Source organism: Serinus canaria, chromosome 6 (assembly GCF_022539315.1).
Source record: "Serinus canaria isolate serCan28SL12 chromosome 6, serCan2020, whole genome shotgun sequence".
Classification (NCBI taxonomy): Eukaryota; Metazoa; Chordata; class Aves; order Passeriformes; family Fringillidae; genus Serinus; species Serinus canaria.
The window spans coordinates 13,923,086-13,937,743 of record NC_066320.1 but is presented as its reverse complement, the minus strand read 5'-3'; the positions used below and the strand labels follow the sequence as shown (position 1 = coordinate 13,937,743).

The 14,658-nt window shown below is 40.6% G+C and overlaps 1 protein-coding gene across 2 annotated transcripts; it reads left to right on the top strand.

Annotated features, from left to right (window-relative positions):
• Positions 1 to 865: 865 nt before the first annotated feature.
• VDAC2 (voltage dependent anion channel 2) lies at positions 866 to 13,105 on the top strand. 2 transcript variants are annotated; one of them, XM_030240980.2, is made up of 9 exons: positions 866 to 1,192; positions 4,828 to 4,899; positions 5,843 to 5,892; positions 8,090 to 8,242; positions 8,332 to 8,384; positions 8,823 to 9,050; positions 10,170 to 10,320; positions 11,222 to 11,279; positions 12,079 to 13,105. In XM_030240980.2, the coding sequence occupies exons 1-9, from the start codon at positions 1,018 to 1,020 to the stop codon at positions 12,168 to 12,170; spliced, it is 1,032 nt and encodes a 343-aa protein (XP_030096840.2). In that variant the 5' UTR covers positions 866 to 1,017; the 3' UTR covers positions 12,171 to 13,105. The 2 variants fall into 2 exon arrangements, with proteins under 2 accessions (XP_030096840.2, XP_009085722.1); XM_009087474.4 differs by lacking the exon at positions 866 to 1,192 and adding an exon at positions 1,703 to 1,726.
• The last annotated feature ends 1,553 nt before the right edge of the window (positions 13,106 to 14,658 follow it).

Below are 14,658 nucleotides of genomic sequence, written 5' to 3'. Positions count from 1 at the left end.
ACTCGGTAATTCCTCCTGCAGTGCTGTGCAGTGGCTCCTGCACAATAGTCTTGTGACTGGGTTCTCCAGCTATGATTTATGGTCAGACATCACTATCTAGGAAAGGTTTGAGGGTCATTGCTTCTCTTGGCCTGAGACACGCTGTGCTCTTACGGGGGTGTCTGTGGGTGGTGACTGGTAAAAACGGGGCTTTTAGACAATCGGAAAGTCTGTGGTAACTTATCTGCAGGAGGCACAAAACCTTGTTAGATGGAGTACAACTGCCAGAGCAGCAATGGGACAGCCCTATCTCCTGCGGGGTCTCCATGTGTGTCTGTGGCCTTGGGGCAGCAGCAACGGAGCGTGTGAGGTGTATTGTATTCAGTGGCAGTGGGACAGCAAAGGCGAGCAGCTCTGCGGAGCGATGTCGGCCACTGCGTCATCGCCCAGAGCTCCGCGGGCGCTGTTCTCTGTAGCAGGAAAGGGCTCCTGGGGGCTGTAAGGAGCAGGGGCTGTGCCCGGCAAGCGCCACCGGCACAAAGGCCCCGGCTCTCCGCGGCTGAAGGCCTTCTGCAGTCCGTGTGCCAGGGCGGGAGGCGGGTGGGCCCCGAGAGGGTGACCAGTAGTTTCCCAGGAGGGGCAGCGGCGCGTGCATGCTGCTGTATGTACAGCCGACGGCCGCCCGTCTCCAAGGAGAGAGGAACGTTGCCCAGCAGGCCCCGGGGCGGAAGGTTCCCCAGCGCGGCCGCTGCGGCCGCTGCGGAGCCCCTCCTGCCCTGCAGGCGGCCCCAGCCCCTCCGCCCGCCCTACGAGCAGCGGCCCCGCCCGGCCTCACCCCTTCGTAAGCCCCGCCCGGCCTCAGGCCCCCGCCGCCGCCGCGGCTGCCCGCCCGAGCGCCTGCTAGGCCGCGGCGCCGCCGTCCGGCTTTTGGGCCGGGGCTGCGGCGCCGCCCGCCGCTGCCGAGCTCTAGGCCTCGGGCGCCGGCGCTTCCCGCGGGGCCGGTGGTGGTGTGGCGCGGCGGGCGGGGCAGGCGGCAGGATGGGCGGCCCGGGCGCAGCGGGGTCCTGCGCTACGGCAGCGGCGGGCGGGCGGACCGGTGTCTCCTTCAGTTCGCCCTCCACTGCCCAAGGCTGCAGCAGCGCGGTCTGCCGCACGACTTCACCCGCCCGTGAGCAGCTCGAGTCCCCCTGCGCCGGCGACCCGCCACAATCAGGTGCCGGCCCCGGCTGTGACCGGCCCCGCTGGGCAAGGGGGGGGCGGGCGGGGCTCGCCTGGCGGCCAGCGGGTCCGAGGCCTCGTGGGCCGGGGGTTGCGGGGCCGCAGGCTCGTTCCAGCGCTCCCGGGTTCGCGGGGCGGGCGGGAGGCTCTCTATGGCCGCTGGCCCCGCGGTCCCGCGGCCGGGCTCGGTTGCGCGAGGCGCGGCGGGGCGGGCGGGTCAGGCCGGGATGCCCAAGATGGCCGCGCCGAGAGAGTCGGTTCACCTTGCGGCGGGGCGGGCGGCGCGCCTGGCGCCCGGCCTGGGGCCGCCGCTCGGCCCGGGCCGGCCTTGCCCGGACTGCGGCCGCGTCCCCGCTCGCCTCTCGCTGCTCTTCCCCTCCGGGAGGCGCTGCTTAACTACCCCCGCTTCGCTTCCTGAGCCCGTAGTCCATTTCCAGATTTTGTCCTCAAAGTTTCTACGTTGGCGTGGCCAATATTAGGCTTTCGTGTCCACCTCCGATCTGTGAATAGAGAGACGGTTAACGCGCGGGTAAGGAGGTGGCTTTTTTTTAAGCTCTCTGCACTGTCAGTGTAAGCCTGAAGGTCACCGTGTGTCCGATGTATTTTAACAAATTAATTTTTGAATAACCTCAATTCTTCTGTTGTTTATTGGGATAGTGGGATAATTTCGGTGTGGTTGTTGCTTTTTTAAATTGGTGAGTACACTTTCTAAAAAATCTGTTATAGGCTGATATGCTTTATAGTTTGATCTTGAAAATCTTGAGTTCTTAAAAGTGTTAAAAATCCTAATACAGGCCTGTGGCATTTTTTAATTGTAGAGCATGAGACTTTTGAAATACTGCCTCCAAGGAGAACTGTGGTGTAGTAATTCCAATAACGTTAATACATTTTTCTGTTCTTGGGGTGACTTATTTTTTTTTTTTTATTGCAGAAGAAAGCATGATTGTGTTTACCGAGTAACAGATTAATTAAAATTTTTTCATCACGGTGGCATGATACAAAGATTAGGGTGGAGCTCTCACTTGGCTCTGTACTTCAAGTCGATTATTTTACAGTTTTTCCAGCAAACCTCTAGTTGTTAAATGATGCTTATTGTTTAGTGACGTCTAATTAGTAGTTTTTAAGAGGAAGATGCTTCAAAATAGGCTTGAAAAAAATTGTGATTATAAGAATTTGCGAACCTATCTTAACATTGAAGGACACAGGACTGATTTTTTTTTTTATGGCCGTGTTTTATTTAATGAGCGTTCTGATGGTGACACTGGTTTATCAGGCATTTAGTGTATCCAAAATTAACTCTTGGTTTCCTGTTTTGTCTTCATTCATCCCTGTCAGTATTACAGTATATTATTAGAACAGCATTGTGACAGTTGTACTCTCTTTCAACATTTTATTAGAAAACTTGTATCTGTAGACTGGAATGTCTGACAAATACTGGTTGGTTTCCCTGAAGTGGTAAGGATGCTTAACTAGGCCAGATAGAACAGTAGCATCCTTTTTACTGTAATAATCCTCTAAATTTTGATGCAGATACAAATTTGTTAACTTCTCAGGACGTTTCTGCTTAGCATAAATCTCTTGTCTGTACTGGCTGTCTAGTCAGTTTGGAAACATTGCAAACAAAAGGGAAAAGCTCGTTTATGTATACTCTAAAAGCATGTCTGTGGTAAAGGCTAATATAAAACTCCAAAACTAGAAATAATTATTTTTCTGGCAATGCTAGTTTGAGGTGAGATGTATTCATTAGAGGAAACGTGTAGCTAAACCTTCACTGTAAGATGTTGAACTGCTGAATTGCAGGGGTGCTGTACAGCAGAACTCTGCAGGCGAGTCCTCGCACTCTCTTGTAATTGGTCTATCAGCTGCTTCTTTCTATGGCATAAATAATAGGAATGGTTCAGTGGCTTGTCATTGGGATTAGGGGCTGTTCTTCTATAGACTTGAACTTGGGCTAAGCTTCTTTATGCTTCAGATGCCTTAAGCCATTTTCATGTCTCTTTAAAAAAAAAAAGTTTAGTTTAACTCCATGGAAAACCAGACTTTTTCTTGAGCCAGTGATAGATGTCTTGATATAGTCACTTGGTTGTAGAGTTTAGACATCTTTGCTAAAGAAGTTTTTCTGAATTTGTGTGTATGTGTGTGAAACTGAGTGTAAATATTGTTTCTTAGAGGAAGTTGAAATTATCCCCTTGGGGCTATCGGAAGCTGAAGTAGGGTACTCTGGAGATCTGCATTATGAATTGTAGAAAAATAAGGAGTGGTCTTCTGCCTTCCCATTGATTGCTAAAGTAGGGTATTTTTTTTTGGTGGGTGTTTTTGTTTGTGGTTTTTTTTTTTTTTTTTTTTTTTTTTTTTTTTTTTTTTTTTTTTTTTAAATTAGTAGCAGTTCATACAATTTGGCTGTATATGGCAGGTGTAATTAGGGTTTGGAAGTTAACATATGAGAACACTGCCATTGTTATTTTTCAAGTTCTAAAGATAATTTTTTCATTTACTTTAAAAGAAAAAAAAATCCACCACACAAAAGGAAGATAAAAAGTCAATTATGTTAATCTGAGTCTCTCAGCTAAACCAATGTGACCAATCAGTTTAAGAAGATAAGATTTTTTGTTTGCATGTGTTTAGCCTTTTCATGACCTTGTCTAGTTAGTTTCATTTCTCCCCCTTTCACAGTGGGGGGGAGTTATTAATATACTCTGTTTCCTATATTTCACAACTTTAAAATACAGGGCCTTTGTAACAGCAGCCTCTTGCTATTGAAATCATGGGAAAACAGTCTTTGAAGGAAGTGCAGATAAGAGTGTATGTTCCCAGGGAGGAGAGCGATAGGGGCCTGCCTGAGACCTTAGCCTGGTGTCTGTCCATGGGGCCAGAGCTGGGCCATAGCTCATCTGCAGTGGCAGGTTCTTTAACAGCAGGGCTGCCAGAGGCTCCCTGTCTGAGAAAGGCACTTGTAAAGAGATCTCTTCCCCCAGACCCAACACTCCTCCTACTTGGATGTTTTAAACTAACAAGACAGCTTCCCAAACTTAAACTCTTGTATGTTATTAGAATGATTGCTGGTTAATGGCATTAGATCTTCTTTGTAAAATGATATGTCTTCCATGTAAAACATGGGGCAAAAATGATGTTGGAGAGCAGATATGCTCTCTCTTTATGTAGTTTTCATAAGTATGTGTCAAATTTGACTCTGTGGAACTTCAGGGAATAACTGTTAGGGAATAACCTGCATTACAGGTTTTTAGATTTCTAGTATCCAGGTTTTTGGCAGTAGCTATGACAACTCTGGAAATGTGAGTTATTAGTTAATTTCTGGTAATGAAAGATGTATGGATAAATCTTCTTGAAAAGTTAAGAACTGGATGGTCTTGTAATGCCTTTTCTCTGCAATGTCTCTTTTCTGCATAAGCCAAGAAAACATCTCATGTTCACAGTGACCTTCAGTGAAAATCTGTGTTTCACAGAATACTGTAGTATCATATCTATTAATTTTAAATATATAATTATATCTATTAATTGTTTTTATGTAGATGAATCTTCCTTAAAAACTATCTTGAAAGAATTGTGGTAGAATTTTTTCACGTGTGCGGTGGGAGAAGGTTCATTATTAATTAGCCCTTTACCTTTCAGCTCCAATGGCGATTCCTCCAGCATATGTAGACCTTGGCAAACCTGCCAGAGATATCTTCAATAAAGGATATGGTAAGAATAGTACCTTTTGTAAGTGGTGTTTGAGCTGCAACAGTGAATTGCCTTTTTAAGTCTATATGGAAAATTTAATGATCAAATGCCAGTGTTTTTGGGGAGGAGGAAGGTGTGCTGTGTTTTTTATCTTTGCCACCAACAAACAGATTGTTGAAGGCTTTTTGTGGCTTGTTTTGATGTGAAGGCTGTGAAGTCTTACTGCTTGAGCCACATAAATGTCAGAGGTGTACAAGTATGCGCGAATGCCAGCAGCAAGTGCAGTTTAACTTAGCAGCACTTTGTTTACTGGTCTGTCTGTGCCACAACATTTGTTGATATAGAAAGGGTTATATACCAGTCTAATGTAGCCTTTTTTGGACTAGAATGAGGAATGGCTGTTGGGATAAAGAATCATTTGACATCTTAAAATGCTTTAATACCAGATACCTGCATAGTTAAATCATTCGTTGTCACAGTGCTGTTTCTTTCTGGTCTTTGCAAATGTGGGTTTTTTTTTTACTAAGACTGTTCCTCACCTCTCTGGATAACAATGTGAATTGACACTCACAAAACCTACTTATATTACAGTTCCATTGGTTATGTATTTCCCAGTGACTTTGCTTTTAGAGTTTTTTACTTTGAGATGTTTTGTCTTGGTGCAGAAAGAGGTGTTTTGTGGGTTGGGATAGATCTTTAAAAGGCATTGACTATTATATAAAAACTGTTCCATTCCAGGGACAGGAAGTGTATTTCCTTTTAGAATCATTGTTTGGTAGTTAAATGTACTCACGTAGAACTGAGAGGCACTTCGCTGTGGCATCTGTATGCTGAAGTCAGTCTATAGCTGTTTATACATATATTTATGTATATATGTAGGACACTGCTGAGCCTGAAAGACCAGCTTATTGAAAATTGTGCAGGGCCTTAGTTAATCATGTAACTTTGACTTCTGTTTGTTAAGGCTTTGGGTTGGTGAAACTGGATGTGAAAACAAAATCTGCGAGTGGAGTGGTGAGTTTAAGTAACTTTTATTCATTATATTTTTTTTCTAGCTATGTTAAGTATTTTATAGGTTATATGAATGATAAATATCTAGTGTTAAATAATTTCAGAAGCCCTTAAAGTTCTGAATGTATATGGAATATTGCCTTATTTAGTAATTTTTTTATAATAAAAGGGCTTATTAATTGTCCCTGGTTTTACATGTGAAGGTAAACAAATAAAGGATTTTAACATACCAATTGTAGTATACAGATTTTATTTCTGAAGTACCTTGTGGTACTGTTTGGTGGAAAATTCTGGCATCTTGGTTCTTGTATGAAGTAGTTGGCATTGAATAAGCATGTTGAATCTTTGGCTCCTCTAGGTACTTAAGTGCTGCAGTAGTGTTCCATGCAAGATGTCTTGTCATGCAAGCAGTGCCCCCTGTAACTTTTATCTATTTCTAGAGCAGACTTTGCAAAATATAATGGTAGATTTTTTTTTTCTCCCCATAACTGGAGCCTGAGTACTGTAACTTACTGCTAGAAACAAGGTTCGTGGGCTATATGCTCTATTTTTTCTAGAAGTCTGTGTGCCAACCGAAACACAGTTTGCAAGAGCCCTAATACAGAGGTAGTAGTTCTTACTGTAGCTTGTTTCTTTGGAGGACTACCATTTATGCTGGTAAAACTCTGAAAAATCCAAGCCCTGATGCGAATCCTGCATCAGTTACAAGCCATCCTTCCCAGAGGGAGAAACTGCTGGCATATATGTACTACAGATGTTTTAAAGCAGAGATAAGAAGATAATATAATAATTTGTTTCTCCTGAATAAATTGTTTCTCCTGAAGCTATTGCCCCAATGGTTACAGTCACAGAGACCCTGTGCAGTAGGGATAGCACAAAGCAAGAAGTTAAAGCTGAAGGTATTTGTGTAGCTCCCATCCCTTGCCAAGAAATAGACCTGCTAGAATTATGCAACTGTGTATGGTGTCACTAACATCATACAGATAAACGTCTTTGATGTGGTCAAATTTGATCAGCCACCATTAAAGAACAGTCTCAACCATGTTTGTTTTGTGCTCTTGGGGCTTTTACTAAGAGTACCTAAGGACTGGCAATTTCAAATCTATGTTTCCCTCTGGGAAAATTTTGTTTGAAAATAATGTTGTGTATGGAGGAAGACAGAGATAAAAATGTTTATTTATATGTTTTTAAAAGTTGAAATAATGGACTTCTTAAATCATAAGGGCAACAATACTTCACTGGAAAGAACTCCTTAAAAGATATTTGCAAACCTGGCTTTCACTTCTTATTACCTTCAGTTTTTGAGTAGTGGAACACAGAAACTATTTATTCTGTTCTTTGTGAGAATCCAAATAGTGAGAGACGTCAGTGTTTACTTCCTTTAATAAAGAAATGTGAGTGACACTGTTGATTTCTAAGTTATTTTCAAGAATTCCAGGTCAGATAATTTCATACTATAAATCCTGCCTGTTTGCTAAGCTCCCACTTCAAACGGCATTTCTGTGTGTCATTGAACCAAAGTGCCAGGGCAATAGGAATTTCATAGGTGTTAGTAGAAGGTGTGCCTATAGCTAAAATGAAAGGCTAGTGCATTGGGCAGACTAAGAACTCATTAAAAAACAGTTAAAACCCTAACCCAAACAAAAAACCAAACCACCCACCCCACCCTCAGTTTGAAAAATGATGCCATTCTATGACGTTTTACAATTGCACACTGTAAAATGTAAAAAAACTGCTAAATCACAAAATACATATGTGTGTGTCAAAATCACAAAATACTTGTGTGATTCTTAAAGAATTTTACTGGAGTTGTAATATGTGCCTAATAGTGTTCTTGGCTCTTGGTTTGATTTTTAAGTTGCTCACTGGGAGTATCAAACTGAACCTTAGATTTCAATAACTTGTTGCTGCTTTACAGGAGAGTCCTTGTGGTGGCTACTGTCTTACTTTGGAGTTAATTTGCCACCCTGTAGGTTTTGTAAGAGTGGCAGGAACACTGCAGTTGAGATGGGGATAGTGGGGAGTCCTCTATGTGGGCATGAGTCATTAATTCTTCTTGGCTGTGCTAGTCTCCCTTCTCCCCTGCAAGTTGTCTACTGATTTTAAATTTCTTTTCCATGTAGTAAGAAGATCTTAGTGCTTGCTGAAGGAAACTCTCTGTAATGCTTTCAGGATCATATCTATCTTCTGTGCTTTTTAGGAATTCACAACATCTGGTTCATCGAACACAGACACTGGAAAAGTGAATGGAAGCTTGGAGACCAAATACAAGTGGGCTGAGTATGGTCTGACTTTTACAGAAAAATGGAACACAGATAACACTCTGGGAACAGAAATTGCAATTGAAGATCAGGTAATAGATTAGGAAAATATTTATTGGTTTTAACTCTGTGTAAGAACTGAATTTATACCTTTATCTTATCTTCTTCCTCCTTCAATTAGCTTGCCAAAGGCTTGAAGGTGACATTTGATACAACTTTCTCACCAAACACAGGGTAAGAATTGTTAACATTTTTACCTTACTTAGGGAGTAACAGCACCCGTGGTCCATTGATCTGGTCTGTGATATTGACAGAGCTTTTTGTGGGGTTTGCTATTGATCCAGCTTAGCAAATCACAGTGCTAAAGGCTTCTGCTCTTTACCATGACATCACTGTGGGGTTAGTATTGCACATTTCACAACTTTGCTTATTTCTGGGATAGAAATACTGGAAGATTGCAGGAAACATGAAACTGTTGCTACATTTATCAGAAAATGCCTGCTTGCCATAGCCCTGGGTGCTCTGAATGGGCTGGCTGTACTTCTGCCTGCTACAGGGGATGCATGTGCCAGACTTTTAGATATGTTGTGTAGAGTCATAGGGCTTGGTTCTTGCCGTCATTGAGGAAGATCATGTATGCTTGTCTTAACATAACTCTTTTCTCTGTTTCAGAAAGAAAAGTGGTAAAATTAAGTCATCTTATAAGCGTGAATGCATAAACCTAGGCTGTGATGTTGACTTTGATTTTGCCGGGCCTGCAGTCCATGGTTCAGCTGTCTTTGGTTATGAGGGCTGGCTTGCTGGTTATCAGATGACTTTTGATACTGCCAAGTCAAAATTGACAAGAAATAATTTCTCTGTGGGTTACAAGACTGGAGACTTCCAACTGCACACTAATGTGTAAGTACTGAAAAGTGCTCCAGCTTTCCAGAAGCAGGCTTCCTTTACCTTCTAGTCAAAATACAAATGTTTGAAATATCAAGAGGTGCTTACAAGGCCACTAATGGAGTGCATTTTTCAATAGGAAGCTCAAAATAAATGTAAATGATACTTTGTATCTCTCTTTTTCTAAACAGTAAACGCTTGCAGCATGTGTGGTATAGATACTGAAGTACCTGCAGATTGGAAGTGCTGTACTTCAGTTATGCAGAACTGATCATAATGCTTTTTCTGGCTATCCCATTATATTGAATTGTATCAGATTACAATTTAAGGACAGTTGATTTGTTAGAGGTAGTAATTAGTGTTGCATTAACGCTGTAGTAGTTTCTAGAGCAAGACTAGAGCATTGCTTCTGGGCTTTTTGTGAAGGTTCATCTTCTTGCTTGTCGGGGATTAAGAATGCATGAAACAGTGTAAACAAGTGTAAGACATCTTTCTTCAGACTTCTGCCTTTAGATCTTACTCCAGAGCAATCTGATCAAGACTTACAGAAAAACATGATGTTTTCAATCCAAGTAAATAAAATTGTTGGAGTTCTGGTGTGTTTAGATAGTTAGAAGTTTTGTTTTTGAAGGGAAAGCATGGGGATTGTATCTCTCTGAATTCATGGAAATTGAGGAATATAGGAGAAAACTATAAAATACTTTAGAGTGCGGGCTGTAAGAATTCCATTTAAGTTTGCTAATGTAAAACATTGTGACAGATTTTTGAAAGGTCATTCAGTTCTCTAGGAGTTTTACATATTCAATAATCATAAGTTCAGAAGGCCCATCTTGTAACTATTAACACATATTGGTCAGTTCTGTAAGGATTTGATCTAGAATTTTGTTCAAGGACTTTGTTTGGGAATTAACATGAGAATTAGCTGTTGCACTCTAAAATACCTTTTTATTTCTATGAATTACTGTAGTTTAATTTTGCCCTGAAGCCTTTGTTCATCTCCCTTTCTCTTTTCAAAAAATGTGAAACAACTCAATTCTTATTTGAGTAAAAATCTGAAGTAGTAAAAAAAAAAGGGATTAAAAAAAAGGAGTGGATATGCAAATAGGAAGCTAACTTTTCTCTTAATTTGTGCAGCAATGATGGTTCCGAATTTGGTGGGTCAATTTACCAAAAAGTGAGTGAGTCTCTTGAAACTGCTATAAACCTGGCTTGGACAGCAGGTAGCAACAGCACTCGCTTTGGCTTTGCAGCTAAATACAAGTTGGATCCCACTGCTTCTCTTTCAGTAAGTATGGCTGTAACTTGAAGGGTTGTGCAAAGTACAGTTTATTTTCAGTTGCTGTGAATCCCTGTGTTATTAGTACAAAATAGGCTGGGAGGCCTTGTAGGAATTACTCTTACAGTCCAGGCAGTTATAATTAAACCAGCAGTATTTAAATTCTGTCATGTTGCTTACAGCAAGTCTCATAGAATCTGACTGTCAGATGTGCTTATGTTGTAGATCCTAATGTATTTATAAAAAGAAAAACACAATTTAAAAAAACTTTTGTGTCTGGTTCTGTAAGTTCACAGAATTTTTTTTTAGACCAGTTTTTGGGGGGCTATGTCACATTCTCCAAGAACTCTGGCAATACTGGTTAAAAGTTGATAAGCAGCAAAGTTTCCTGTATGTTACAAAGTTGGAATCATTTTGTTGAGGAAGTGATGCAAAGTGAGATAAATCATTTTTTAGGTATTGTTTAAGATGATATTACCCAATGTTTGCTGTGTGACTGACAAGATACTGATTCCTGTGTAATATAAACATGGAGGAGTCCTCTGATGTGGCATTTTTTAGGAGACTGTGGTAAATGTCTCTGGCCTTTTGAAAAACTGGAAGTGGTGAAGTTCACCTATGAAACTGTGTTTCAGTAACAGTTCTTCCTACCCGTCCATTCCTTCTGCTCTTAAATAGGTTGTTGCTTCAAAATATGTTACTGCTTCAGCTGTAAGTTGAAGGACAAGGGCATAGCTGGAAGGAGAGAATTCAGGAAACACAGGCATACTGAAAGAACAGATAACATTTGGTTAAAGTAATAACAGCAGTGTTGCCATAGTTATTCTAGATTCTAAATAGTAACAAATAACTAAACAGTTTCAGCATTTCAGTGATGGGTTTTTTTTGTTTGTTTGTTTTTTTTTTTTAGGCAAAGGTGAACAATTCTAGTCTAATTGGAGTTGGTTATACCCAGACCCTGAGGCCAGGTAAGAGCTATCATGTGAATTATATCACATATATATCTTTTATGCATCCTAAAAAAAATAGAGGTCTCTGCATTTATATCCAGTCTTTTTCCTTCAGAATATTTTTTCCTTTGAATGTCAAGTAGATATTTTACAGTAGCTTCAATTGTACGTCAAACCTTTATCTAAGGAAGACAAACTGTTTTATCTAATGGTATTAATATATTATATTCCTCACTGATCTGTGCAGAAGTGGACTGTATTATGTTTGACAGCTTAGCTTTAGGCTAGGCAAAGCATGTCTTCTTTTTTGGCACTGCTTTGTCCAATCAAACTGTGCTGAATGATAGCAGGTCTTCAAATTATGATTGTCAAAACCCCACACTTCCTGCTCTTCCTATTTACTAAAGAAACCCTCCAGACCTTTACTTGGTCCACTTCAGTATGAAAGCAACTGTTAAGGCTGTATTACCATTGGTTAGTTCCTTATTGGAAAAATCTAGTTTAATTCCATCCCTTTATAGGTAGGAGTGTCTGTCTACAGATTTCCTCCTCCTTTGCATGTCTTATTGCAGGCAAGGAGAGCTCTTGCATATTTAGCAATTAGAGACTTTGTATATTGGTGTTATAACTGTTTACAAAAATCATACAGCTTTCTTCATAGGACTAACTTTCAGTAGATTTCATGCATGTATTCTCCTCTAAAAATCTATAGAGGAAAGTAATTGTATAAAAAGAGCTACACCTGGGACTTGGATGACAGAGGTTAAGTTGCATGAAAGCTACTGTGTTTTAAACATACTTCTTAAAAATCTTACAGGTGTGAAGCTTACACTGTCCGCCCTGATAGATGGAAAGAACATCAATGCTGGTGGCCATAAACTTGGTCTTGGCCTGGAACTGGAGGCTTAAAAAGGTGAAGAAACTGCTGCAGAGAAGGGATATCAGAAGAATTTGGCCTTAAAATGTATTTCCAATGTGACCAGCAGGCTTTTTTCCAGGAAGAATGACCTAGAACAAGAGCTGTATTTGAAGTATTTAGACAGTTACTTGTTAGCTGGTTTCTAGTTAAATTGGTTACCCATCTAGTTAAAATTCTGCATTAGTGCAGTCACTTAAACATTATTTAAATGTATTTAACTGTTTAATGCGCTACCCACAAATAATGAAATAGACATTTATGAAAACTGTACAATTGTGTGCATGTTTGTTTTTATGTTCCTTTTAACATTCGATATTGCCATTGAATGAAAAATGGATCACTGGATGTTTTGAAATGAGGTCAACAATTTTGTTGAATGACCTGAACTAGAAATACATTTGGTATCCCAAGACAAATTATGAATAAAACAAGTACACACACATACTTGTGCCTCATATTTTAAGAGTGAAGATAAGAGGGTAGTGCTCAGCTAAGTTTTAACTTCAAGTAATCCAAGAAGTAGTGCTCTGTACCTTTGTGCAATTAAGGACCCCCACCCATGACAATACTGAATATATGTGAACAGCTGGATTCCTCAAGCAAATTGAATGTGCTTTTCTGTCAGGTAAGGTTTGTCACGACACAATGGTTTATTCACCCTGTGATCCACGAGCGAGATGTACTGTGTTCCTAGATGGCCTTCTGATGCAAAAAGTGCAGATCGGTGTACTTGGCACACTGAGACATTTAAGAAATCTTCCTTGAAAAACCTCACCACAAACACACCTTTTGCTTATATTTGTATGAAGTGAGATATATCTCTGCAATTGAATGTAACAGTGTAATGGTATAACAGCCTGCTTATCCCAACTGCTGTGAGAGGTTTCTGCTTAAAATGACTGAAATAAAGACAATTTTAAATGGACACAGAGGAATATGCATCTGATCTTGCTTTCCCTTTAACTAACAAATCTTGGCAGATACCCATTTTAAGTCCAGAAACTTGCAGAATAATTTGAAAACTCTGATGTTTTTCCAGAATAGTAATAAGAGAGAATATAAGCATGAGGGATATTTAGTCTATGGACCTAACATCCCTGAAGGTTGAACTAGCTGTGAATACTTTTAATGTGTAATACGTTAAATACATGTAGTTGCACTGCTTCCATTTAAGAGTTGGAATTTACTGAGCTTGGGGGAATGCCTGGAACCTACTTAAGACACTCTCATAGCTGAGAAGGGTGTCTTGATACTTAATCTTGCAGTCAGTGGTTCACAGCAGCTCCCTTCAGAGTGCAGGTGGCTGGCTCATGATGAGGAAGCTCTCTCTGCTTTGAAAGTATTGCCAGTTGATACTGGATTAAAATAATTGTCCATAAAAGTATCAGTGATTTGCCTGAGGTCTTGTTCCATCTTGTTGTTGCCCTCAGACTGAAATTCTCATACGAATGTTATAAGCTGCCTGTGTTAAGGCTTTAGCTGTGGAGTAGCTGAGCCACCTTCTTTGCAGAAGACAAGAGTAGAGCTTAAGCCTCCAGCTCAGGCTCTTGAGCAGGCTTTGCTGGTGTATTTGACTAGTTTTCTTACACAACAGTAGAGCATTTGTGCTGTGGGGTACCTTTACTGCTGTTGTCATTGAATGCCTGTGTCTGAGTTGCATTTCCACCATTTAGGATGGAAGAAGCATGTAAAGTGCAATTTGTTGTTGTTATTGCATGTTGTGCATATTTTTAGTTTGAGGTGGTTTTATGTGCTAGACCACTTAAAAGCTAGAAATCGTGCAGACAGACATTGAATTTTTGTATGTGTTTTCTTTTCAGTATTACCATCTTTGGTACATCACAAAAGACTGGGCTTCTGATACCAAAACCACACAAAAAAAAAAAAAACCCCTTAAAAAACCAAACCACCAAAACATCCCCAAAACAAACCAAAACAACCTACCAAAACCAAAAAAGCTCCCTGAAACGTCGTGTGCCTGTAGACATTGTCCAGCTGCAGCGCCCAGACAAATAATGGATTGTGTCTTTTGGTTATGAATGATGCCTTGTTTCTATCCATAAACCAGCAACATTGATGTTTCTCAGCTTTTGAGGGGGCTGTAACTGACTTTTGTTTTTGGTGGTAGTGGTTTTGGGATTTTTTTTTTTTTTTTAAATTTTCGAAGCAAACACTATAACCTTTTCCTTCACTACCTGTTCCTCTAGATATTTTTTCTGAGGTTACAAAATGGCTAAGTGAAACAAAAGCACATATGGCTGAGTTTCTCTTCAACTCATAAAAATTAGTATTGAACCTATTCATTTTACTCTTTGTAAATGTGCATGACTTAACTAGCCCTCAACCTTTAAACCTTAAGTAGTTGTAGTTGTTACAGTGCTGATAGGCAGCCAGAGAAGTAAAAGGGCTCTGCAGTAGTTAAGAGAACTGTGAAAATGTGAGTTTTTCTAAAATACTCTGTCAAAAATCACTACTTTA

Excerpts from the sequence above, each read along its gene's own strand:
- VDAC2 (XM_030240980.2), top strand. The coding sequence starts at position 1,018 with ATGGGCGGCCCGGGCGCAGCGGGGTCCTGCGCTACGGCAGCGGCGGGC. Across the intron at positions 1,193-4,827 it reads CGGCGACCCGCCACAATCAG|CTCCAATGGCGATTCCTCCA; the intron begins GTGCCGGCCCCG and ends TTTACCTTTCAG. Across the intron at positions 8,385-8,822 it reads ACTTTCTCACCAAACACAGG|AAAGAAAAGTGGTAAAATTA; the intron begins GTAAGAATTGTT and ends TCTCTGTTTCAG.